Source organism: Physeter macrocephalus, chromosome 4, assembly GCF_002837175.3.
Source record: "Physeter macrocephalus isolate SW-GA chromosome 4, ASM283717v5, whole genome shotgun sequence".
NCBI classification, from domain to species: domain Eukaryota; kingdom Metazoa; phylum Chordata; class Mammalia; order Artiodactyla; family Physeteridae; genus Physeter; species Physeter macrocephalus.
In genome coordinates, this window is record NC_041217.1 from 84,862,011 (window position 1) to 84,886,604 (window position 24,594).

At 36.8% G+C, this 24,594-nt stretch overlaps 1 protein-coding gene and 1 long non-coding RNA gene across 2 annotated transcripts in view; one reads left to right on the forward strand and one right to left on the reverse strand.

Moving 5' to 3' along the window:
- The window catches only part of LOC129392078 (uncharacterized), a 30,300-nt gene extending 22,075 nt beyond the window's left edge, over positions 1-8,225 (forward strand). The window contains exon 3 of the long non-coding RNA XR_008617161.1: positions 7,694-8,225. This is a non-coding gene — a long non-coding RNA (uncharacterized lncRNA). The remainder of the gene's footprint in view (positions 1-7,693) is intronic.
- Positions 1-24,594, reverse strand: part of CAPZA1 (capping actin protein of muscle Z-line subunit alpha 1) — a 49,583-nt gene that overhangs the window by 23,705 nt on the left and 1,284 nt on the right. Inside the window, exon 2 of the mRNA XM_007114251.3 lies at positions 2,371-2,434. Coding sequence (XP_007114313.1) covers positions 2,371-2,434 — 64 coding nt within the window. The remainder of the gene's footprint in view (positions 1-2,370; positions 2,435-24,594) is intronic.

A 24,594-nucleotide genomic window follows, 5' to 3' on the forward strand; every position in this document is an offset into this window, starting at 1 on the left:
TTCTTGTTTCTTGAGGTAGGCTTGTATTGCTATAAACTTCCCTCTTAGAACTGCTTTTGCTGTATCCCATAGGTTTTGGATCGTTGTGTTTTCGTTGTAATTTGTCTCTAGGTATTTTTTTATTTCCTCTTTGAGTTCTTCCATGATCTCTTGGTTATTTAGTAACGTATTGTTTAGCCTCCATGTGTTTGTGTTTTTTACGTTTTTTTCTCTGTAACTGATTTCTAATCTCATATCGCTGTGGTCGGAAAAGATGCTTGATATGATTTCAATTTTCTTAAATTTACCAAGGCTTGATTTTTGACCCAAGATGTGATCACTCCTGGAGAAGGTTCCGTGTGCACTGGAGAAGAGAGTGTAATCTGCTGTTTTTGGATGGAATGTCCTATAAATATCAATTAAATCTGGTCTATTGTGTCATTTAAAGCTTCTGTTTATTAATTTTCTGTCTGGATGATCTGTCCATCGGTGTGAGTGAGGTGTTAAAGTCCCCCACTTTTACTATGTTACTGTCAATTTCCTCTTTTATAGCTGTTAGCATTTGCCTTAGGTATTGAGGTCTTCCTATGTTGGGTGTTGTGTTTCCCACTTAGAGAAGTTTATTTAGCATTTGTTGTAGAGCTGGTTTGGTGGTTCTGAATTCTCTTAGCTTTTGCTTGTCTGTAAAGCTTTTGATTTCTCCGTCAAACGTGAATGAGATCCTTGCTGGGTAGATTAATCTTTGTTGTAGGTTCTTCCCTTTCATCTCTTTAAATATATCATGCCACTCGCTTCTGGCTTGTAGAGTTTGTGCTGAGAAATCAGCTGTTAACCTTATGGGAGTTCCCTTGTATGTTATTTCTTGTTTTTCCCTTGTTGCTTTCAGTAATTTTTCTCTGTCTTTAATTTTTGTCAATTTGATTACTATGTGTCTCGGCGTGTTTCTCCTTGGATTTATCCTGCCTGGAACTCTCTGCACTTCTTGGACTTGCGTGGCTATTTCCTTTCCCATGTTAGGGAAGTTTTCAACTATAATCTCTTCAAATATATTGTCAGGTCCTTTCTCTCTCTCTTCTCCTTCTGGAACCCCTATAATGCAAATATTGTTGCGTTTAATGCTGTCCCAGAGGTCTCTTTGGCTGTCTTCATTTCTTTTCATTCTTTTTTCTTTATTCTGTTCCACAGCAGTGAATTCCACCATTCTGTCTTCCAGGTTACTTATCCATTCTTCTGCCTCAGTTATTCTGCTGTTGATTCCTTCTAGTGTAGTTTTCATTTCAGTTATTGTATTGTTCATCTCTGTTTGTTTGTTCTTTAATTCTTCTAGGTCTTCGTTGAACATTTCTTGCACCTTCTCGATCTTTGTCCCCATTCTTTTCCCGAGGTCCTGGATCATCTTCACTATCATTATTCTAAATTCTTTTTCTGGAAGGTTGCCTATCTCCACTTAATTTAGTTGTTTTTCTGGGGTTTTATCTTGTTCCCTCATCTGGTACAAAGTCCTCTGCCCTTTCATTTTGTCTGTGTTTCTGTGAATGTGGTTTTCCTTCCACAGGCTGCAGAATTGTAGTCTATTATATGATATTTTAAGCAGGTAACCTTCTAATGTAAAAGTAGAATTTCAAAATAAATGTTTGCTAAAATGAACCAAGATGCACAAAGATTATGATTTTACTTAAGGGGAACTTTGAGATGAATTAATTTATAACTTAAAATGGGATTATGATGATTGATATTAACACATTATAATGCCTCATCTACATTTTTCATTCTGTAAGTTGTGTTAACATAGTAAATAGAATGGAAAACTGTAAATATATAGGAATAGTGGTTCCCAAATTGGCTGTGACTCAGAATCACCTGGAGAACTTGACAAAACAGATTGATAAAACAGATTGCCCATTCTACCCCAGATCTAACGAATGAGAATCTTAAGAGGATAACACTGGAATTTGTATATTTAACAAGCTTCCCAGATACAGTCAGTTCAGCCCCAGCGGCTCTAGAAAATGTCCTATGCTATGGCACTTCCTGAGTAAAAGCACTGAAGAGATTTAAGCTATATTTTATAATGATATAAAACTATGAAGACAATTAAACATTGTTTCTACATTTATCAGTATTAAATTACTTTAAATCTTTTCTCACATAAGATAGGTACCCTAATGTATGGGTTAAGAGCATGCTTTTGACTCAGACCTGGGTTTGAATCCTTGCTCTGACACTTACCAGCTGGGTGATATGCGATATATTATTTTAACCTTTTTGAATTTTGATTTCCTTAGCTATAGCTATAATGTTATAAGGATTAAAAGAGACAGCAAACACTCAATAAGTGCTCGTATGTGCTTAAGGAGGGTTTAAAATAACTAAGTACTAATCTTTACTCACCGTTGAACACTTCATTAAATTCCCCTGGGGGTGCGTGAGTGATGAATTTAGCAGCTATGCGTACCTAAACAGAAATAAAATTTTTAGTAAAAGAATTATGAAGAGTAGCATATAAGAGGGGAAGGAATTCACAGATAACAAAATTTTTATCACATCCATTTAAATATATTTCCTGTTTAAACCTTACTGTTTAGGAGCCTTCAGATTTTCTTTTCACAAAACATCTCAAAGTGTTTATTATCAATACAGATTTGTTCTAATTTGGGGATATACATGCTGCTTTAATTTTGAATTTTTCTTTTTAAAAAGCTAAATAATCAATTTTTGGTCAAAATATACTGCAGTCACAAAAAGAGAAAGCTACGATCCTATTTCATTTATGAACACTTCAGCAAAACTAAATAAAATATTAGCTAATTGGTATTATGCCAATTTGTGTTTATGGTGTTTATCCCAATGCAAGAATGATTCAATACTAATAAATCAATGTAACTTACAAATTAAAAGGAAAACGTTGTGATCATGCTGGAAAAAAAGACAAAATTCAACACCCATCCAAATATCATGAAACAACAACAAAACTACTAGTTTTTAGTATAATAAACTTCCTTAACTTTATAAAGGGTTATCTACTAAAATTTTATGGCTTATTCAATAATGATGAAACATGAGCAGTGTCACTAATTTTAAAAGTAAGACAAAGATGACTCCTGTCACCTAAACTATTCAACACTGTACTAAAGGTCCTAAAAATGCCATGGAAAATATTTCTTTTGTTATTCATTCTGATTCCCTCCCCTGCCCACTACTGTCAATCTGTTTCTGGGTCTCTGATTAGAGATGGATGCTGAAATGTTATTATCTAAACTGCATAACTAATTTTTTCTCCTATGTTTTATCTTTTTTGTCATTTTATGCCTTGTGTAGGGAGAATTCCTCAGCTCCATTTTTCAACTCACTAACATGCTCTTTAGCTGTGCCCATTTTGTTTTCAGACAATTATTTTAACTGTTCTATTTTTAATTTCCAAGACTTTTTTTATTTCTTGTGTGTGCAATAATCTCTTCAGTCTCCTTGCGGTTATTAACTATACTTATTTTAAAGTCTTGGTTTATCGACTGTTTCTAAAGAATTTAGATATACTGTTTGTTGAGTTTGGTGCTTCTCTTTCATGGTACTGGTTTTCCACAAATGTTTGTTGCTCCTCTTTGAATTTAATTTAGTTTGCCTGTTCTGTTTACTTGTAGCTTGTCCCTTGATTGTAGGGAGGGAAAGAGGAGACTTGCTGCTGAGAATGTGTGAGCAGATTACCTTCTGAGTGAGCCTCCTAAGGCCACAGGCTCCCTGGGGCACTGCCCTACCTCTCTGCTCCCAGTGCTCATTCTCATTGCTATATTCTGAGGACAAATGCTATTCGTCTGCAGCTTAGCCCAAATGGGAATGAAAGGAGGAGCCAAGTGGTCCAGTAAATTTAGAGAACAAGTCCCCAACTAATCCACTCCAAGACTGTTCTTCATTCTTCCCTTCTTGCTCCTTAAATAGATGTCCTCCCATGACACTCTTACTACTTAAACTATTACTAATTTATTTCTCTTCCCATTCCACTTTTTCCTACTTTTTCATTTTAAAAGTTTTGGCATAAAAGGTAAGGTAAAACCATGTATTCAGTCTGCCATATAAATCAGTCTCTCATCTCTCATCAAGTAAAATATGAAACACAAAGAATACACAAACCTATATTAAAGAAAAAAAACAATTTGGAGTATCATTTAGCTATATCTATATCTCTATATATGTAATAATGATGTTAGCAATGATAATAGGACTGACCTCAAATGGGTCTCTCAGTATAATTCTAACACACTATGAGAGAAAGGACATCGAAAATTCCCTAATATCTGATGTGATGAGTATAAAGATGATCAACTCACTGATGAGGGGCAAAGAGGAACATGGTATATCTGACACTAAACTGAGCTCTACTTTCCAGATAGGCATCCTCTGTTGACTTCTTCCATTTCCCTCAAACAATTGTAAGTTCTTATTGACCCAGTCAAATTAAGGTTATCATCAAAGTCAAACCATTCTTAAGGGGGGAAAAAAAACACTTTTAAGAATCTTTAGAAAATAAAGCTGGGATTGAGAAGAGAATTAGAAAAAGATGGAAATACTTTACAACTTTAGAATCCCTAGGTTTATATGGAAGATCTTATGTGACTTTGCTCTGATTCTAAAAAGAATAAAAGAAAAGCTGCTCCATAGCCAAACTTATCTTTTCAGTCAAGAAAGGCCTACTGATTCATGGAGCAAGGCAGAATGGAAACCCTGGATTCTAATTACTGGCTCTGTTGGTCCATTAACTAACTAGATTTGTGATTCTGCAAACATTGCTAACCTTTTTTGGTTCTGAGTTTCCTCATAATAATCCTACTCCTAAAAGAGATTAGGAGATCTGCAAAATTTCTCTGAGCTATAAAATTCTGTATGACTTTTTAAGACTCAGAAGACAAAACTTTTATGTGGACCATCTGGAAGCAGGTATGAGAAATCTATATCACAAACACCTTAGGATATTCTTATGCACATACAGTTTGAGAACCCTAAAGTGACAGGGTAATTGTCAATAATGTATTATTTTTCTGGGATGAAAACTGGTGGAGATTTAGAGGAAATATTCCATAAAGCTCTTAAATTAACTGAGCAACAAAAATAAAAAGAGGGGTTCTAATTAGGAAGTAAGAAATGCTGCTCAACTCATGAGAATTATATTACACAGGACTAATAGTTCCAATATGGATTTCCAACTGTGTATATCTGCTTTGGCATGTACACTTAATCATATTACTGTGCTTGTCAACTGTTGGTGTCAATCACTTATTTAAGAAATTAGCAAACCTATATTGAATAGCAAACCTATTTTTTTAGTCCATTTGTGGCAAGTCTGTTGAGCAGCTATGGTCTATCCCACTATCTGTCAAGGTGCATGTCCCATAATCCTTACATAATTATGAAACTCCCCTCAGTCAAGCAAAAATTAAGTGTGTGTAGTTCAAAAATATATTCATATACTACCCCAAAAGCAACTTCCCTTAAAAGAAAAAAGCCACAGCCATGTTTTACATACTTATTAATGTCTGAATGCATAAGTTACCAAATTGAAAATTCAAGTTACTAATATTTCTGAAGCTATCCACAAATTTTCAAAAGTTATAAAATCTGATGGAATTTCCATAATTGAAAAACAGTCATTTGGATAATGGATGAACTGACTCTGCCTGTAAAAAAGTAGCAGTTCATCCATTCAGCAAGCATTTACTGAGCAGCTAGGAAGAGAAGAGTCAGTAAAAAAAAAGATTAAATACTGAATAAGACATTGTCACTATTCTCAAAGGATCTGTCACCTAGATAGTAATATAGAAAACATTAAAAGGCACAATGATGCACAAAGGAAGGTGCAACCAACTCTACATATGTATATAAGGAGGTGTTGGGGTGACCTTCAAAGGCAGTGATGTTTGAGCTGGATTGGAGGATGAGTAGATACCAAGGACAGCATTCCCCGTGGAGGGAACAATATGTACAAACTAAGACAACACAGCATAACAAACTGAATGGAGATATTTAAAAGATCTGCATAATGTAAAACAATGCTACTTTTTCTACTGATTCTTTCTGCATTTTCAAAAAAAATTTTTTTTAAAAAACAAAATACTAATCATTTATGTTAATATGCAATAAATTTATCATTATATTAAAATGAATTGTTTTACAAATCTGTAAGTTTTAATATCTAATACAATACATATAAGCCACACAAATAAAAACTCAATTTCTTGGAATTCCCTGGCAGTCCAGTGGTTAGTACTCTGTGCTTCCACTGCAGGGGGCACGGGTTCAATCCCTGGTCAGGGAACTAAGATCTCACATGCCACATGGTGCAGCCAAAAAAAAGAAAACAAAAAAAACCAACCAACCAACAAACAAAAACCAAAACTCAATTTCTATGAAAAAACTAAGTAGAAAAGATAAATGCACCTCTATATTCATTGAAGCATTACTTACAATAGCCAAGATATGGAAGTAACCTAGATGAATGGATAATGAATGATGTGATGTGTGTGTGTGTACACATATATATGCAATGGAATATTAGCCATAAAAAAGAATGAAAACTTGCCATTTGCAACAACATGAATGGACCTAGAGGGTATTATGCAAAGTGAAATAAGTCCGACAAAGAAAGACAAATACTATATAATTTCTCTCATACATGGAACCTAAAAAACAAATCAGGAAGAGTAACAGATACAGAGAACAAACAGGTGGTTGTCAGAAGGGAGGGGGTGGGGGGAGGAAAGAAATAGGTGAGGGAGATTAAGAGGTACAATTTCCAGTTGCAAAATAAATGAGTGACTGGTATGAAATGTACAGTGTGGGGAACATAATCAATAACTATGAAGGGTTATAGTTCATGCACAATCTTTATATGGTGACATATCATAACTAGATTTATTGTGGTAATTATTTTGAAATATATAGAAATATCAAACCACTACACTGTATAACACGAACTAACATAGTGTTGCAGGTTAATTATACTTCAAAAACAAACTCATAGAAAAAGAATTCAGATTTGTGGTTACCAGAGACAGGGGTGGGGAGAGAGGGTCAAAAGGTACAAACTTCCAGTTATAAAATAAGTACTAGGGATGTAATGTACAAAATGATAAATATAGTTAACACTGCTGTATTTTATATATGAAAGCTGTTCAGAGAGTAGGTCCTAAGAGTTCTCACCGTAAGCAAACTATTTTTTTTTTAACTATTTCTTTACTTTTGTATCTATGAGATGATGGATGTTCACTAAACTTACTATGATAATCATTTCATGATGTATGTAAGTCAAATCATATGCTGTACACCTTAAACTTATAGTGCTGTATGTCAATTATATGTCAATAAAACTGGGGGAAAAAACAACTAGATTTCTAAGAGTGTAAATGGGTCCTGAAAGCGAAAGAGTTTGAGAAGTGTTCTATCTGTTAACATGGGTTGATATTTATCGTGCTGTTGAGTGAAAAGGGCTGCAAAATGATGTATTCTTGTTTGTTTTTTAAGTATATATATTTACATATATGTATAGCTACTAACTTTTAACTGGGACTACCTCTGATAGGAGTATTACAAAAGATATTTTTCATCTATTTTTTGGCTTATCTCTGTTTAAAAAGTTGTACAAGGAATATAAATTATTTGTATGAAAATTTTTTTTTTTTTTTTTTTTTTTTTGTGGTACGCGGGCCTCTTCTGTTGCGGAGCACAGGCTCCGTGGCCATCGCTCACGGGCCCAGCTGCTCCGCGGCATGTGGGATCTTCCCGGACCGGGGCACGAACCCGTGTCCCCTGCATCGGCAGGCGGATTCTCAACCACTGCGCCACCAGGTAAGCCCCCAAATTTTTTTTTATTTTTTAAAAAGCAGAAAAGGGGCATGCCAACATTCCCCATACAATAAATAACTTTTAGAAAATTATCTGAGAATATCAAGAACCAGAGAAATGTCCAATTAAAGGAACCGAAACATCTAGTTTTTAAATAAAAGTGGGGAGATTTGAAGATATATATACTTGGCAAGGGTGAACTTCTAAATGAGCAATTAAAAGAAATGTAGTCATCATCAGATGCCAATATGGGGTCCTAAAACACTGTCATGGTTAGACTTCCCTAGTGGCACAGTGGTTAAGAATCTGCCTGCCAATGCAGGGGACAGGGGTTCGATTCCTGGTCCAGGAAGATCCCACATGATGTGGAGCAACTAAGCCCCTGCACCACAACTACCAAGTCCACATGCCGCAACTACTGAAGTCCGTGTGCCTAGAGCCCGTGCTCTGCAACAAGAGAAGCCACTGCAGGGAGAAGCCCGCGCGTGGCGACGAAGGCGACGAAGATCCAACGCAGCCAGAAATAAAAACAAACCAAAAAAACACTGTCATGGTAAACAGTCCCCATGTTACCTTCTGAGAGTTAGTAAAAAAGATGGATTACAGTCGACCCTCTGTATTTATGGGTTCTGCATCCAAGGATCGAAGATATTCAGAGGAAAAAAAAATTGCATAAAGTTCCAAAAGTCAAAACTTGAATCTGCCATACACTAGCAACTATTTACATAGCATATACATTGTATTAGGCATTACAAGTAATCTAGAGATGATTTAAAATATATGGCAGGGGCTTCCCTGGTGGCACAGTGGTTGAGAGTCCGCCTGCCGATACAGGGGACACGGGTTCGTGCCCCGGTCTGGGAAGATCCCTCATGCTGTGGAGCGGCTGGGCCCGTGAGCCATGGACGCTGAGCCTGCGCGTCCGGAGCCTGTGCTCCGCAACGGGGGAGGCCACAACACTGAGAGGCCCGCGTACCGCAAAAAAAAAAAAAAAAAAAAAAAAAAAAAAAAAAAAAAATATATATATATATATATATATATGGCAGGATATGTGTAAGTTATACGCAAATACTGTACCATTTTACATAAGGGACTTGAGCATCCTCAGATTCTGACATCTTCAGGGGTCCCTGAACCAATCCCCCTCCATGGGACAACCATACTTGGTATTAGATAAACATCTGACAGTCTTTGAAGACAGGCTTTGAAGTGTTAAGTTGATTTGTCACTATAATAATACCATAAAAATACCTTGAAGGAATACCTGTAAGAGAAATTGTAATGACATATTTATATAATCACTTTAAAATCTAAAGTGTGCTCCATGGTCTCTTTTACAATTTGCTTCACCCTCTCTCATTCTCCTACTGTTTAGCTCCTAGACCTGTAGCTACACTCCCACCTCAGGGCTACTGCAATTTTTATTCCTTTTGCCAGAAATGCTCTTCTATCAGAGTTCACTTCCCTCTTCATTCAAGTCTCTGTTCAAATACCACCTACTAAAGTACCCTTCTCTGACTTCCTGACTTCTATAAATTAGCTACTGTACCCTCCACACCCTTCATAATTCTTGCCCCTTACCTGCTTTAAATTTCTTCAAGGAACTTGCCACCACTGAACATATACTTATTTTTACTGCTCAACACCTCCAAAAGAATTCCAAGAGCACAGAGCAGGGGTCTGCAAACTGCTAAAGTAAAGGGCCAGACAGTAAATATTTTAGAGCTGTGTGGGCCACATGATCTCTGTCCCAACTGTAAACTAATGAGCATAATTGTGTTCCAGTAAGACTTTGTTTTTTAACTGAGATACAATTGACAAAGTTATAAGATATTTAAAGTGTACGATGTGATGATTTTGATATACATACACTTATAAAGTGTGAAAGGATTACCCTCATTGAGTTAACACATTATTTTAGACACTGCAATTTGTATTTCATGTAATTTTCACATCATGAAATATTCTTCCTTTGATTTTTTTTCTAACCATTCAAAATACATTAGCTGTTAGCCCATATAAAAACAGGCAGTGGACCAGATCTGCCAACTCCTAGCATACAGCATAAGAACTTGTTATATTTGTTCATTGCTGTATACCTAGGGCTGAGACCTGGCACAAGCTAGGAATGTAAATGAATGAATACTATTTTATTGTTTACAAAACTCTTTCATAACCTCTCTTTTGATCTTAAAACAGCTTGTTAAAAATAGGCAGGGAAGAGACTACTATCCCCACAGTAAATGAAGGAACAGGTTCAGAAGTGCCTTGTCCAAGGTCACATACATACAAAGGGGTGGGGTGGCACTGAACTAGACAATCATCTATACTATGCAGTACTAATAGGTATTAAAATTCAGGAGGATTGGTGGTCTCATGGATTTGGCCTAGCCCTTTTACAATTTTGTTTTTAAACCAGGAATTGAGACAAAGCTCTCCTTGTGAAAGCTGCAGTTGTCAGAAAGTTGGGAGGGGTAAATCAAATGATAAATAATAACTTTAAATGTCAAAATTTTATCATCCAGCTTCAAAACTGGGTCAAAACTAACAAGATGAAATTTAACAGAGGTAAACAAAATCACTGGCACAAGCAAAAGGGGAAAGAGAAGTGGCTAAGCAGCTAGTGATTGCAAAAATATTTTTGCTGCAATACAAATGAGGGATGACACAGTAACAGTAATTTAGTCAATCATTCTCAAGATTGGGATGGGGAAAGAAAGGTGACAGCAGGTATATCCCATGGAGGGGAGGCATGTCACCCCCCTCCTAATTGAGAATCACTGATATGGATGTTTTAGTTGAACAAAAACTTCACTCTGCTTAAAAAAAATTCCCGATTTCATAAAGTAACAGGTTCACTGTACACAGCATTCATATGATAGTGTCTGCAGTAAAGCATATAACTCTATGTATATTTTAAAGGGGGAGTAACTCAAGTCTCATACACAATTCTACCCCTTCATATATTTAAATATTCCAAAAATGTTAATTTCATGGAATGCACTGTATTATGTTTCTAACCTAAATAGGGACAATTTAAAGTCTGTAAGTATCAATGAAAGATAAGTTTTCTTAGATTTCAGTTTCTTCCCATTTTTCTTTCCTCTTACCTCTCCAAAAAGGAAAATAAAGTAAAATACTCAATCCTTACAAGATTCAAAATTTCATTTTTATATTACTAATATCTGTACTGAAGTTTAAAAATGAAACTAAGTAATATATCCCATTGTTCCCTAGAAACTGCTTAATTTTGTAATTTTGTTAATTTTAGTAGGAAATTTTAGAAAATGTAGTAGAAAAATAAATTTACAAAATTTTTATAAAACTCAAATCTTTTTTTTTGTCATGCAGCTGTGCCACGCAGCTTGTGGGATCTTAGTTCCCCCACCAGGGATTGAACCCAGGCCCTAGGCAATGAAAGCACTGAATCCTTCCTAACCGCTGGACCGCTGGGGAATTCCTCTAAATAATCTTTTAATAACAGACCACACACATTTCAACATTACATCTATTCGTAACTACCTTTTAAAATAGTTTCCTTAACAAAAGAATTTGAAGTTGAATATTTAACAACTGCAGCTCTTTGTGAATGCTCGGTAGATAATGCCAGACAGGCAAGGAAGAAATCTTTCACTAGATAATATCCATATTCCAATTATCAGCAAGGCCCAGGTCAGTTTATACTGCCCAAATTTTGTATACTTCATGAGCCAAATCTCTGCCAGCAAGGTATCTATGAAAATCTTTATCTCCCTCATTAGTGTATTAAAGACTTCACTTCTGGGCCTTTACTCACACTGTCCTTGACTTTGTGCCTCTCTCATCTTTGCCTGTCTAAATCACTCCTATTTTCCAAGGTTGGGGAATCTGTTTCTTTCAAAGATATATTCCCCATTACTTAAAGTCTCAAGAATCCTCTGTTACTTCTACCATACTTTGAACATTTATCATAGCACCTAAAATATAACTGCTGTTGACAATCAGTTCTAGAGGTACCATTCTGTTCCCAAAGACTTAAGTTTTCTTTGGGCAAACTGCCTTGCTTTCTTTTTCTATACTGTACAGGGTCTAGCAAAGTAAACGGCACATAGGCAATTAGTAAATGTTTACAAAATCCCTTTTGAATAAAATGACACTAAGGAAGTGTGCTTAGTTTTCAAGATTATTATGAGGTACTATGGCAAAATGGAAAGATAAAGACTCTGGAGTTGGACAGACCTGGATTTGAATTTCAGTCTCTTAATCTCTTTGAATCACAGCCTCTCCCTAAAGTGGGATAGTATCTACTTCTTAGAATTGCTGTGAAGGTTAAATAAGACAATATATGTCAAGTCTTTGGCAAAATATTTAAAATATAATATGGAGGCTCAGTAAATGTCAGTTATTATTAAGCAGTCACAGCAAGATAATTGCTGCTTTAAATTATTAAACTGAACAAAGCCTTCAAATTATTGAGAAAATAATTCCTCTCTTCCAGAAGTTCTTTGGGTCCTAGTCACCTAATAGTCTCCATCATTACAATCTTCACCAATAACTATAAATATCAACAACTTTTTTTTTGACCAAAAAAAGTTTTTCAAAGTGACTCTACTCTGCTTCCCTTTATTTTTTTTATTTTTATTTTTAAAATATGTATTTATTTATTTTGGCTGTGCCAGGTCTTAGTTGTGGCATGCAGGATCTTTAGTTGCCATGCAGACTTCTTAGTTGCAGCATGCATGCAGGATCTAGCTCCTGACCAGGGATCGAACCCGGGCTCCCTGCATTGGGAGTGCAGAATCTTACCCACTGGACCACCAGGGAAGTCCCTCTGCTTCCCTTTAAATTGATAATACATCTTTCAAAGTTTACTCATGTTTTCAACTAGGCTATACTTCAAAAAATAAGTAGTAAATTGTGCTTTCATAAATATTTACTTATTTTTATTCTACATCATTCCAGAAGTATTCAAGGATAAGCAGTTGCATTCCTCCTCCAGAAAGAGATAATACCTTATTCTGGTAAGAAAGTTCTATTTGCATGGAATTCAATGTTATTTCTTAAGACAGTTTTTCCTATTTGAAGATATTTAGGATGTTACTGCTGTTATTATTATTATTTTGTATTTTAAGACTATTTTTTCTAAGAGCAGTTTTAGGTTCACAACAACATTGAGAGGAACATACAGAAATTTCCCATTTACTCTGTCCCCCCATGTGCACAGTCTCCCCCATTATTAAAATCCCCACCAGAGCGGTACATTCGTTACAACTGATGAACTTACATTGACACATCTTTATCACCCAAAGCCCATAACTTACATTGGGGTTCACTCTTTGTGGTACACACTCTATGGATTTGGACAAATGTATGACATGTATCCACCATTATAGTACCATACAGAGTATTTTCACTGCCCTAAAAAACCTCTGTGCTTTACCCATTCATCTCTCTCTCCCCCTAGGATGCTATTTGTTTGTTTGTTTTAAAATACATCTTGCCTCAATGTAGTTCACTTTTTGGGTCTGCTTCTAAGGCTTTCAGTATATCAGCAATAAACTGCCTGGGGCAATAATTTAATAGATGGTTCCAAGCTGCTGACATGCATGTATTTCAGTATCAAACTAGATCTAGAACTCCAGTTTCAGTGCCTTTATCAAACAAAATCCCTGATGGCAGAGAGTTCCCAGAGGCTAGTGAGAATTTAATTTGGAGCTATAATTTCAGAAAAAAATACATTTTCAGTGATCTCCAAGGCCATATGGAATAAAAGGTTTCACTAAATGAACTTACTGTTAGCTATGTTTTTTTAAATTCCAAATAAGCTAAATATTATTTTCCCAGTTTAGACCTGGAGATATTATAAAGATTCAGAATGCAATTAGGGGACTTCCCTGGTGGTCCAGTGGTTAAGACTCTGTGCTCTCACTGCCAGGGGCCAGGGTTCAATCCCTGGTCAGGGAAACTAAGATCTTGCAAGCCGTGTGGCGTGGCCAAAAAAATAAATAAAATTTTAGATGTATATATTGAGAGTTTATTTTGATTTATTATTATCAGTAAGGCCTAAGGTTTAAAAAGCATAGATATGTCTAAATTAGAATCAACACTATAAAAAAGATGGCGACACTTTCAAGTAATTTGTTTTATGTTTACTCTTTTAAAAGCCATTTCAGGGCTTCCCTGGTGGCGCAGTGGTTGAGAATCCGCCTGCCGACGCAGGGGACACGGGTTCGTGCCCCGATCCCGGAAGATCCCACATGCCGTGGAGCGGCTGGGTCCGTAAGCCAACCCCGCTGAGCCTGTGCTCCGCAACGGGAGAGGCCACAACAGTGAAAGGCCCGCATACCACACACACACAAAAAAAGCCATTTCAAGCATTTCTTAGAAACTGTTCTATTAGTAACCACTTATAAGCTTTGACAGATATAGACAAACAGGTAGTAAAGGCAGGCAAGTTTAAGTAGAGCAATTTCATTTTTAAAAAGTCTACCAATGCTAAGGAAAACAGATTGAAGATTTATTAAAGTAATAATATAACACACATGGAGTGCCAAAGACTTTCTCCTTGTCCAAACTTTAGTCAGGCTTCTCTGAGCCCTCTTCTCAGTTAGGTCTTTATCTTGGCCCCATCCTGTCTATGGCCTGCCTAGCCCAGTCTTAGCAAGAATCCTGCTCTCAGTTTAAAGAAAATTCCCCCACTCTTGATATCTGATCAAGTTCCTTGTCCCCAACCTTTTTTTTTTTCTTGCGGTACGCAGGCCTCTCCCTGTTGTGGCCTCTCCCATTGTGGAGCACAGGCTCCGGACGCGCAGGCTCAGCGGCCATGGCTCACGGGCCCAGCCCCTCCACGGCATTTGGGATCTTCCCGGACCAGGGCACGAACTCGTGTGCCCTGCATCGGCAGGCAGACTCTCAACCACTGCGCCACCAGGGAAGCCCCAGGCTTAGGTTTTTTGTTTGTTTGTTTTTTTTTTTTTCGAGAAGGATTTTGCTAACAGAAGATCGAGGACTTATACAATAAAGGTTGAGGACAGGGCTTGTGCCCCTGTCCGGGAAGATCCCACATGCCGCGAAGCGGCTGGGCCCATGAGCCATGGCCGCTGAGCCTGCGCGTCCGGAGCCTGTGCTCCACAACGGGAGAGGCCCCAACAGTGAGAGGTCCGCGTACCGCAATAAAAAAAAGAATCCTTCTACCCCTGATGTCTCCTGTTAGTAATTTTCCACCTACTGACCCGCTCACTTGCTTGTTGGCTATTCATGCCCAGCAGTCTTTGCTTATTTGGACCTGAACGCAATGTCTCTCCCCTAATACAAAAGTACTGAATAAAGTCTTCTTATCATTTTAACAAGTGTCAGATTAATCTTCTTTAACAGAAGTCAGCATTGTATTTTACGCTGTATAACAGTATATAAAAACAACATACTTAACATAAAATTTACAACATTTAAGAACCAAAAAATAGCTATTTTGTTTCCTAGTTATCTTTCCCAACCATTCCCTTTTAATTTATAACTTCTCTATGCACCGAGTTAGAAGGAAATCATTCCTCAGTCCTCACTCTGGACTATCCTAATATAATACATCCAAAATGTAGGTAAAAAGATTTCCAAATATATATCTTTAGTGTTCATTTAGAAGTTCAAAGTGACAAAGCCTTAAGTCAAAAAAAAAAAAAAAGTACTGGCTCAATCTCAGTAAAGATAAAAAAGCTGTCTGATCTTAAATGCAAAACACCATTGATATAGATATGAAAGGAGGGAAAGGACCCTATTTGGCTTAATTAGAGGATTTACCTAAATGTCTAGATCAAGAACTGAGGAAATATAAAAGTCTGAGATATAGTGTTCTAATGGGTTAGAAAAAAAGACTAAAGTGAGTGAAAAGATCACATAAGCGACTTGTTAAAATACACATTCTCACCTCCAATCCTACGAGAGTGGGCAGATAGGTAAAAAGTTCCAAGCAGCCAGATACAATGAGTATTGTTTTGGAAATAATCAGGACCAAATTAAGAAATCAGGGGAAAACCCACACCAAACGCCTTGAGATTCACGTGCCAGAAAGCAATGATGCAAATGACAAGTCCAAACAGGCAGAGTTCAGCAGTGAGGGCCCATGCTGGCTTGGAAACAGATGCAGTGGGAAGCAAGAAGAATTTTGCCTTTAAGATCTGGTGCATATCTGGCACGTTATGGTATTTCTAACTTAAAGGTATATCTTTTTACCAAATTTACTTTTTTTTTTTTCAAAATCATTGGGAGTCAGATCTGGTTTCACATGCCAGCTTTAGCACTTCATTACTTGGGTCTTAGTTTCTTCATCTCTGAGTATAATACCTGCTCATATATCTAGCACTACTTTAAGAATCCAATGAGGTAACATGAGACGGACTTAGACATAACAGATATTTAACTTTCTTTCCCTAAGCAAATGCCTAGATGTTACTGAATCTTTGTGTTTACCAATTTGTTCATTCACTCAAAACAAAACAAACTATACTTTTTCGGGTCCCAGGCACTGAGGTGAGCTGAGTACTAAAGATAAAAGACAAAAAAGGAGAATGGCAGGGACTTCCCTGGTAGTCCAGTGGGTAAGACTCTGAGCTCCCAATGCAGGGGGCCTGGGTCCGATCCCTGGTCGGGGAACTAGATCCCGCATGCCGCAACTAAGACCCGGCGCGGCCAAAAAAAAAATTAAAAAGGAGAATGGCAAAAGAAGTTAAGCCAACAAATTCCCTTTTGCATCAAGCCTTGGTTCTGAAGAACAGCTATACAATTAGAACCACCTGGGGAGCCTTAAAATTACTGATGCCTGGGTTCCACCCACAGAGCTTCTGATGTAACAGACCTGGGGTAGAGCTTGGGCACCAGAATTTTTAAAAGCTTCCTAGGGTGATTCTCATGTGCTGCCAAGGTTGAAAGCCACTACCTTAAGCTAATACTAAGTGCAAATCTTCATGGTGGATACAAATAACATAAGACAAGCATACAATCAGCATCCTGGCTTTTCAAATCTTTGTATACTTTACCACTGTTAGCAAAACAACTTATACAAACAATAGCCCTCAGTAAAGATGTGTCAATCATTTAAAAATAACTAATTCAAAGCACCAAAACTGCCAAATGAGTATTATAGACAATATACAACATGGAACTCTTAGGAAGGAGATGGATATGGGCTGGGTTGGTTAAAGACAACTACAAGGAAGGGGATCTAAGCGGGGCTCTACAAAGTGCTTTAAATAGTAGGGGGGTGGGAGAAAGAGGGAGGGCATTACAAATAAGGGAACTGGTTAAGAATAAAAAAAGGTAGGGAAAAAACAGTATTTTGTAAGCAGACCAGTTTGGCAGAAAGAGATTTATTTGGAGATAATAAAAGCGAAAGGAAGAGTAAAATGAGTCAGATGGCAGTAGTTACGCTAACAACAATTCTGGTTTTATTCTGTAGGTAATGGAGAACTGCCAAAGCCTTCTGTGTGGGAAGTTCCATTAACAACAATTAATCTGGAAGTACTGGAGTCCTCGATATGGCTTCACAAAACCTGGAAATTAGTCTGCCCTCTAAGAGTTAGTTAACTATGAAATTAAGAATACTATCCAACATATATACACTACCAAATGTAAAATAGATAGCTAGTGGGAAGATTAAGAATACTATCCAACATATATACACTACCAAATGTAAAATAGATATCTAGTGGGAAGCAGCCACATAACACAGGGAGATCAGCTCGTGCTCTGTGACCACCTAAAGGGGTGGGATAGGGAGGGTGGAAGGGAGGGAGATGCAAGAGGGAAGAGATATGGGAACATATGTATATGTATAACTGATTTACTTTGTTATAAAGCAGAAACTAACACACCATTGTAAAGCAATTATACTCCAATAAAGATGTTTAAAAACAAACAAAAAAAGAATACTATCCAAGCAAGATTCATTCACTCATTCATTCAACAAATATCTGAAGGCCTACTATGAAGGCACTGTTTTAGGCAATGGTGATTCAACAGTATATGGTCCTTACAGAGCTTACATTATAGTGGGTAGAGAGACAATAGATAAGATTTTTTAAATATTTATTTTATTTATGATCATTTATTTTTGGCTGCATTGGGTCTTTGTTGCTGCGCACGGGCTTTCTCTAGTTGTGGCAAGCGGGGGCTACCCTTCATTGGGATGCACGGGCTTCTCATTGCGGTGGCTTCTCGTGTTGCAGAGCACGGGCTCTAGGCGCGCAGGCTTCAGTAGTTGTGGCTCGCAGGTTCTAGAGAGCAGGCTCAGTAGCTGTGATGTACGGGCTTAGTTGCTCCGCGGCATGTGGGATCTTCCCGGACCAGGGCTCGAACCTGTGTCCCTTGCATTGGCAGGTGGATTCTTAACAACTGTGCCACCAGGGAAGCCCAACAATAGATGAGATTAAACAACTAAACTACATGGTATGCTAGCTAGTGATAAATGCTAAGGAGTAATAATAAAGCAGGGAAAGAGGATATAAAATGGTAGATTGGAACTGTACAGGATGATCACAGAGGGCTTCACTGAGAAGGTAATTTCTGATTAAATATCTGAAGGAAGTGAGGGATATAGAAGGAAGAGAACTCCAAAGAACAGATCAAATGCAAAGACCCATTAAGTGAGGATGTGTGGCTAGAGAGGACCAGGGGAGAATAGGTAGGAGATAAGGTCAGAGACATAAGTGGTAAAGAGGTAAAATCCCAGATCATGCAGGGACTTGTAGTCAGAGTAAAAACTTTTATTCTGAAAAAGATGGGAAGCCACTGGAGGATTCTGAGCAGAGGAGTGACATATTCTGACTTACATATTTAAACCAGATCACTCTGGGTGCTTCATTGAGGACAGACTGCCTATGGAGAGACAAAAGCAGAAGCAGGGAGACCAGAGAGAAGGCCAGCACAATAATCTACATGGGAAATCATGGTGGCTTCTTCCAGAGTGGTTGAAATAGGGGTATGGTGAGAAACAGCCAAGTTCTAGGTATGTTTTGAAGGCATAGCCTATAGGATTTGCTAATGGACAGTATGTGTATTGTGAGAGAAGCAGGAATCAAAGATGACACTAAACTTTTTGGCCTGAGCAACTAAAGAATGAAGGTACCATTAACTAAGAGGGTAAAGACTGTAGGAGAAACTGCAATATGCAAATTTTTGATATATAATGACTTCCTTCCAGCCTTGTAAAATTTGTCTAGAGAAAGAAAGTCCACTGCTGTTAAAAGTTAGAAGGTGCACTACGCAAAGATCTGACTTGGTCTTGGTGTTGGATTTATAACCCTACTATGGAGGAAAACACCATTAAAATGTTAGACTGTATAGTTAACATCTCTGGTTCTGACTCCATGCTTAAACTGAGAAAATCATAATTTGATTTCCTATGTATCTGATCTACTTGAAAAATGGAATCTAATCCCTCCTGTATTTATTAAATTAGTTGCTATCCTCCTTTTATACACTAGTTTCATCAGCCTAGCTAATATGAGTTTGTCCCTTACTATCCTGATGAATCAAGCTTCTGAACTTAACAGGCAGAGGATTACGATATGAATGGTGGTTCTCGAGTTGCACAATAATTATTGGGAAGCTTATTAAAAATAGATTCCTGAACACTGGTCCCCCCAAATTCTGATTCAGCTGGTCTAGGAAAGAACCCAGAAATCTTGCTTTTGAAAGAAACACATAAGCAATTCTGCCGTAGGCAATAATGTTCTGAGGTTCTTACGAAGACAAACAGTGCTCCTGACCTTGTCATGAGGACTTTCAAGATCTTTAAACTTCTGAAGTCATGTTTCTCAATACCTTGAGTTTATAACACATTTTAAATACTAGAATTCTTAGTGGCATATTTGTAGAAGCTCAAAAGAGCACTATGCAAATTTGGTAGTAATTTTTTTTTTCCCCTCGCTGCGGGATCTTAGTTCCCGGACCAGGGATTGAACCCCGGCCCATGGCAGTGAAAGTGCATAGTCCTAATCACTGGACCACCAGGGCATTCCCCAAATTTGGTAGTAATTATAATGCAGTCATGACCAGAAAATATCAATATTTCAGTGTCTATACAAGCATCCACATCACTATACCATTAAACTTGACTGCAGTTTAGGATTATGTCATTATTTCAGTAGAATTGTTTGCTATCTCAATTCACTACCTACTATCTACTCAAGGGAATCAAAGTGGGTAAAGGCACAGGTCTGGAAATGATTACCAGCAGATTGCATCTGCTCTACTATTACTAGTTCTGGACACTTGGTTATATTTTTTTTAACCTGAAATGTGCCTCAGTTTACTCAACTTAAAATGGGGTAAGCAGCCTATGGGGATATTTTGAGATGAATACATTCTAATGCATAAAGTATCTAGCACATTATAAGCACTTAAATGTAACCTAGATGCAGAACAAAGAATTCACAAGGCAAAGTTCTCTCATGTTCCGATAAACCCACCACCTTTCTTTAGTGCAGCCTGGTATCATGCTGTCTTCCTGTTTATACATTATATATATCACAACCTACACTTCAAATGATCCACTCAACTGAACATTCCATCTCCAGAGACACTGCCCTAACAATATGCATGTGCAGTTACAGCAAAGATAAATTTTACATGCTGCTCAAAATTTAGTAGTATGAAGATGGTAAATCAGTGAAAATATAGAAAGAAAAGGCGAGGCTGGAGGCAAAGAGAACAATTAAGAATGTTGTTAAAAATAATCCAAGCATAAGAAAAGGTCCTGTATGAAGAAAATGGTAAAAGGAATGTGGCCAGGTTAGACATATTGTTCATTGAAAAGTATACTTACCTCTTTGAAAATAATAAAATAGAAATAAATACATAAAATAAAATAGAAAAGAAACTGGTAATATTGGCTGCCGCTCAAGGGAACTGGGTAGCTGGAAAATGGGTGGGAGGCGACTTTTTAACTCATGTCCTTTCCTACCATTTTAATCATGTGATTATAGTTCCTATATACTCAAAATAATTTTTTTAAAAAGACTAATGGAAATGGAGGAAGAGAACCTAATGATAGGAAGAAGAATTTACAGGACTGAAATAGTAATTGAACATGAGAGGAGAGGTTAAGGATGAAAAAGATGACGGCAGTGTTCCGACCCTATGTGACTAAAAGAGAATAATGGTGGGATGAGCAGAAATGCAGAGGTTGGCAGGAGGTTCTAATAAAGGGAGAAGGGAAAATAATAGTAAGTCCATATTAAAATTATCACCTAGTTCAGAAATCCGTAAGTAGTCAAACTGTCTATCAAAAATTATCATGACTAGTTTCCCCTATCCAGGGTTTTTATTTTCAGGAGCTGATCCATATAAGGACTTTAACTTTTTTATTTTTTTCAAAAAGATGAAGGAGTTTGTGCACTGGAGACAGAAAAGAACAATGACACCTGATCCTACAGTGTGTGTTTTTCTGAGCTCTAAAGGAGAGAACTTACAGAAGATGAAGGAAATACTTTTATTAGGGGTTTTTCAAGGCTCAAAGTATACACAGTCGGCCCTCTGTATCCATGGATGCCGAAACAGAGGGCTGACTGTACTACAACGTTTTATATAAGGGACTTGAGCATCCACGGATTTTGGTATGGGGGGAGGTCCTGGAACCACGACCCCACAGATACCTAGGGACAACAGTATACATACTGATTTTGATATGCAATAAGGCTTTGGAACTTTATGGAATTTACTAGGAAAATGCTCCCAGGGGATCAAATGTTCTTAGCAGTGCCATGACAGAGCACCAGTAACGGCAGTAGGTGCTCAGGCACAATGAATGCTGGAAGAGGCACCCAGAGTGTGGACACATTCTTGAACACAAGAAATACCTACAGATTACCAGAAATAATTGCGGAGGGAGAATGAGGGAGCATGAGCTGGGGAAATATAAGAATGAATGAACCTGTGATTGATTGGTCTCTTTCATACCAACAGCTTGTGCCTACACTATGTACCTGGTAGTATGCTAGGCACTAGATAAAAAGACTTGGTTGCAGTAACCAAGAATTTCACAGGTTCGTTATGGGGCAAATGTGCCAAAGTAAACAATGACAGAAACTCCTGGAACATTTTAATGTTTCAGTTTCTTAGAGTTGTTTTTTTTTTTTTAATTAGAGTTTGAAAAAGTTTATTAAACTTTGTTCAGTCAGTCTGATCCAATTTCCCTTACCTATTTTAGAAGAAAACTTTTGAGGCCCACAGAGGTATGTGATTTTTCAAAAATCACACTGGTGACCAAAAGCACAGCAAGGATAGGCCAAATCTCCTGAGGCTCAGAATCATTCCTTCCCACTACCCAAATCTGTAATACCTCATTTATAATTCATTAAATGGATGACTCTATTCTGATTTCTTCATTCACAGATACATGTTAAAAACAGTATAGTGAAAAAAGCATGGCTTCTGAATTAGACCAACCTGGGGTCTGAATTTTTTGACAAATTACACTGCTTTGCTTAGCATTAAGGCTGGTCCTAATAAAATAGCTAGATGTTCTAGAAGAAATTATAATGAACCTATGCTCCTCACCAAAGATTGGCATCTGAGTTTGTACCTGCTTAGGATTTATGCTCCTGTCCAAGGATTTTTTAACAGATTATATGAATACTACTCAGCAAAGCTAACAGAAGAGAAGATTTAAAAATGGTAGTATTAATTCTAGTCAACGACTTATTACAAAATAGCCATGGCAATTAAGCTTTAGGGTTTATTTCGCCCTATAAGGGTAATAACTCACCTACTAAATTAAGGGGGTAACACATAATCAAGGAAATCCACTTTAAAAGTATAAATATCTTTCATGAGCTCTAACAGAGCCCTCAAATTTCAGTATCTATTTACATTTTCCACATCTCTCCTAAATAATTTTGATAAACCCATTTCTCAAAAAGTGCCTTAAAGATAGTATTGTGTAAACTAAAAGCAAAGGGATCCATTTTTCAGTTATGGTACTTTTGAAGTTGTACACAAATATTCTACTAGTTAGGCTGAAGGGAAAAAAATGTGCTAGTAGCACTTTTTTCAGCCCTAAAATTCTGTCTGCATTTATGTTTTAAAAATGCTGAATCATGAAATAAAGGAAACAGTCAGTGCAAAGAATCCAAACACGTAGTTCATCTCATACCTCAAGTTTCCTAATTATGGCATCTTTTCATTTTGGAACCAAGTAATTGAAGAGTCTAAGTAACTAGAGGAGTAGAGCTCATTCTCAGAAACTGAACTTGAGGATAAAACTAAAAGTATTTATTTCTGCAAGTTATAATACTTTCAACTTCCTGTTTTATTTAGGCAGCTCATCATGACCATTTCAGGTAACAATGCAGAAGTTAAAAAACCCAACTTCCTCTTTATAAAGTGATAAAAACTTCAGTAGTTATGAGAATGGTTGATCTTACTAGCTTTTATAGAAACACTTGCAAGGAAATCAGAGACCATCACCACCAAATTCACCTCTGGGTTCACTGCTTTCAGAAAATGTAACAAAGATAAAAAGCAGTATTAAAATATATTTGGCATGACACACATGTGTTAAAAAAAATCAAATCAAATGCAGTTGAGGTCTTAGTTAATATAAGAAAAAAATGAAAACTTCATGGTTCCTTCGAGGAAGAGTCAATATACAAACTAAGCCTGAAAATATCTTGTTTGTAATAGTGCCTTGGTTATAAAAGTTTTGTACAACAAGAATCTCGCTTAAGGGTAACTTATTGTTTATGAATGCTAAGATATTCATATCAACAAGTCTTTTTGGAAAAATACTTTTTCAATTCTTGAATTCAGTTAAAAGGCATCAGAAGCCTGGAGGAAAAGGGGTCAAGGTAGGTACAAAACTGAAGGAGAATTTAAGTAATCTTACAAGTCAAAGCCCTTTCTTTTTACTTATTGATCCACAACAGAGAAATACAGATCAGTTCATCTCTGGGAATAAAAATCTAACAAAATTTCAGTAATCCCAAACCATATGGATTTATTATATGAGATGTTTTGTATCAGCTATTCTTAATTATCTACACTAATGAAAACAATGTAATCTAAAACCTGTTCACTGAATATAAAATTCATCAACATTTTTTGGCAGCAGATTTACCTTACTAATTATGATTTGCTTGCTTTGTCATTATTAAAATTAAACAGCAAAAGAAGTATGCTGGGAGATATGAGAAAACTGGTCAGAGATCTGCTATTACAAAATCAAGACTATTAATGTTACTAATTTGAATACTCTCAATATCCAAAGACATTTTAATTTACACTTTGAAATACATATTTTCCCCCCAAGTTTAATTAGAAAGGCATTCTAACCCTGTGTCAAAAACAAAAACCCAACACTGGTAAACTTCAAAGTTTATTACCTTAAATTCTTAGTGAAATTTTGCTGTAACAGTATTTTTGCTTAAAGTAAGAGGACCATCAGTTGGGCTAACAAATGTTTTGTTATCCCATGATTTTCACTGTAACTTAATTTCATGTGAATCATAACTGTTTGCCTTAGAATAAACATTTTATTATAGTTTTCTCTCTAGCATAAGTTCACATACAGTGTAAATGCCCTTTCCCCCCCTAAATCTTATACATTTATAAGAATCAATTTCTAAGTAAGAGAAAATCTAATCTGAAGTGTTGTTCAACGGCATGTGAATATTTAGCACTTTCTCCAGCGTTTCAAAATGGCATGGCATTTTGTGTGATATGTATGATATATGTATGATATATCAAATTATTCTGTACAGAGGACTCTTGGATCATAAACAGTCCCTTTTGCCATCCCAATCTCTTTTATTAAAA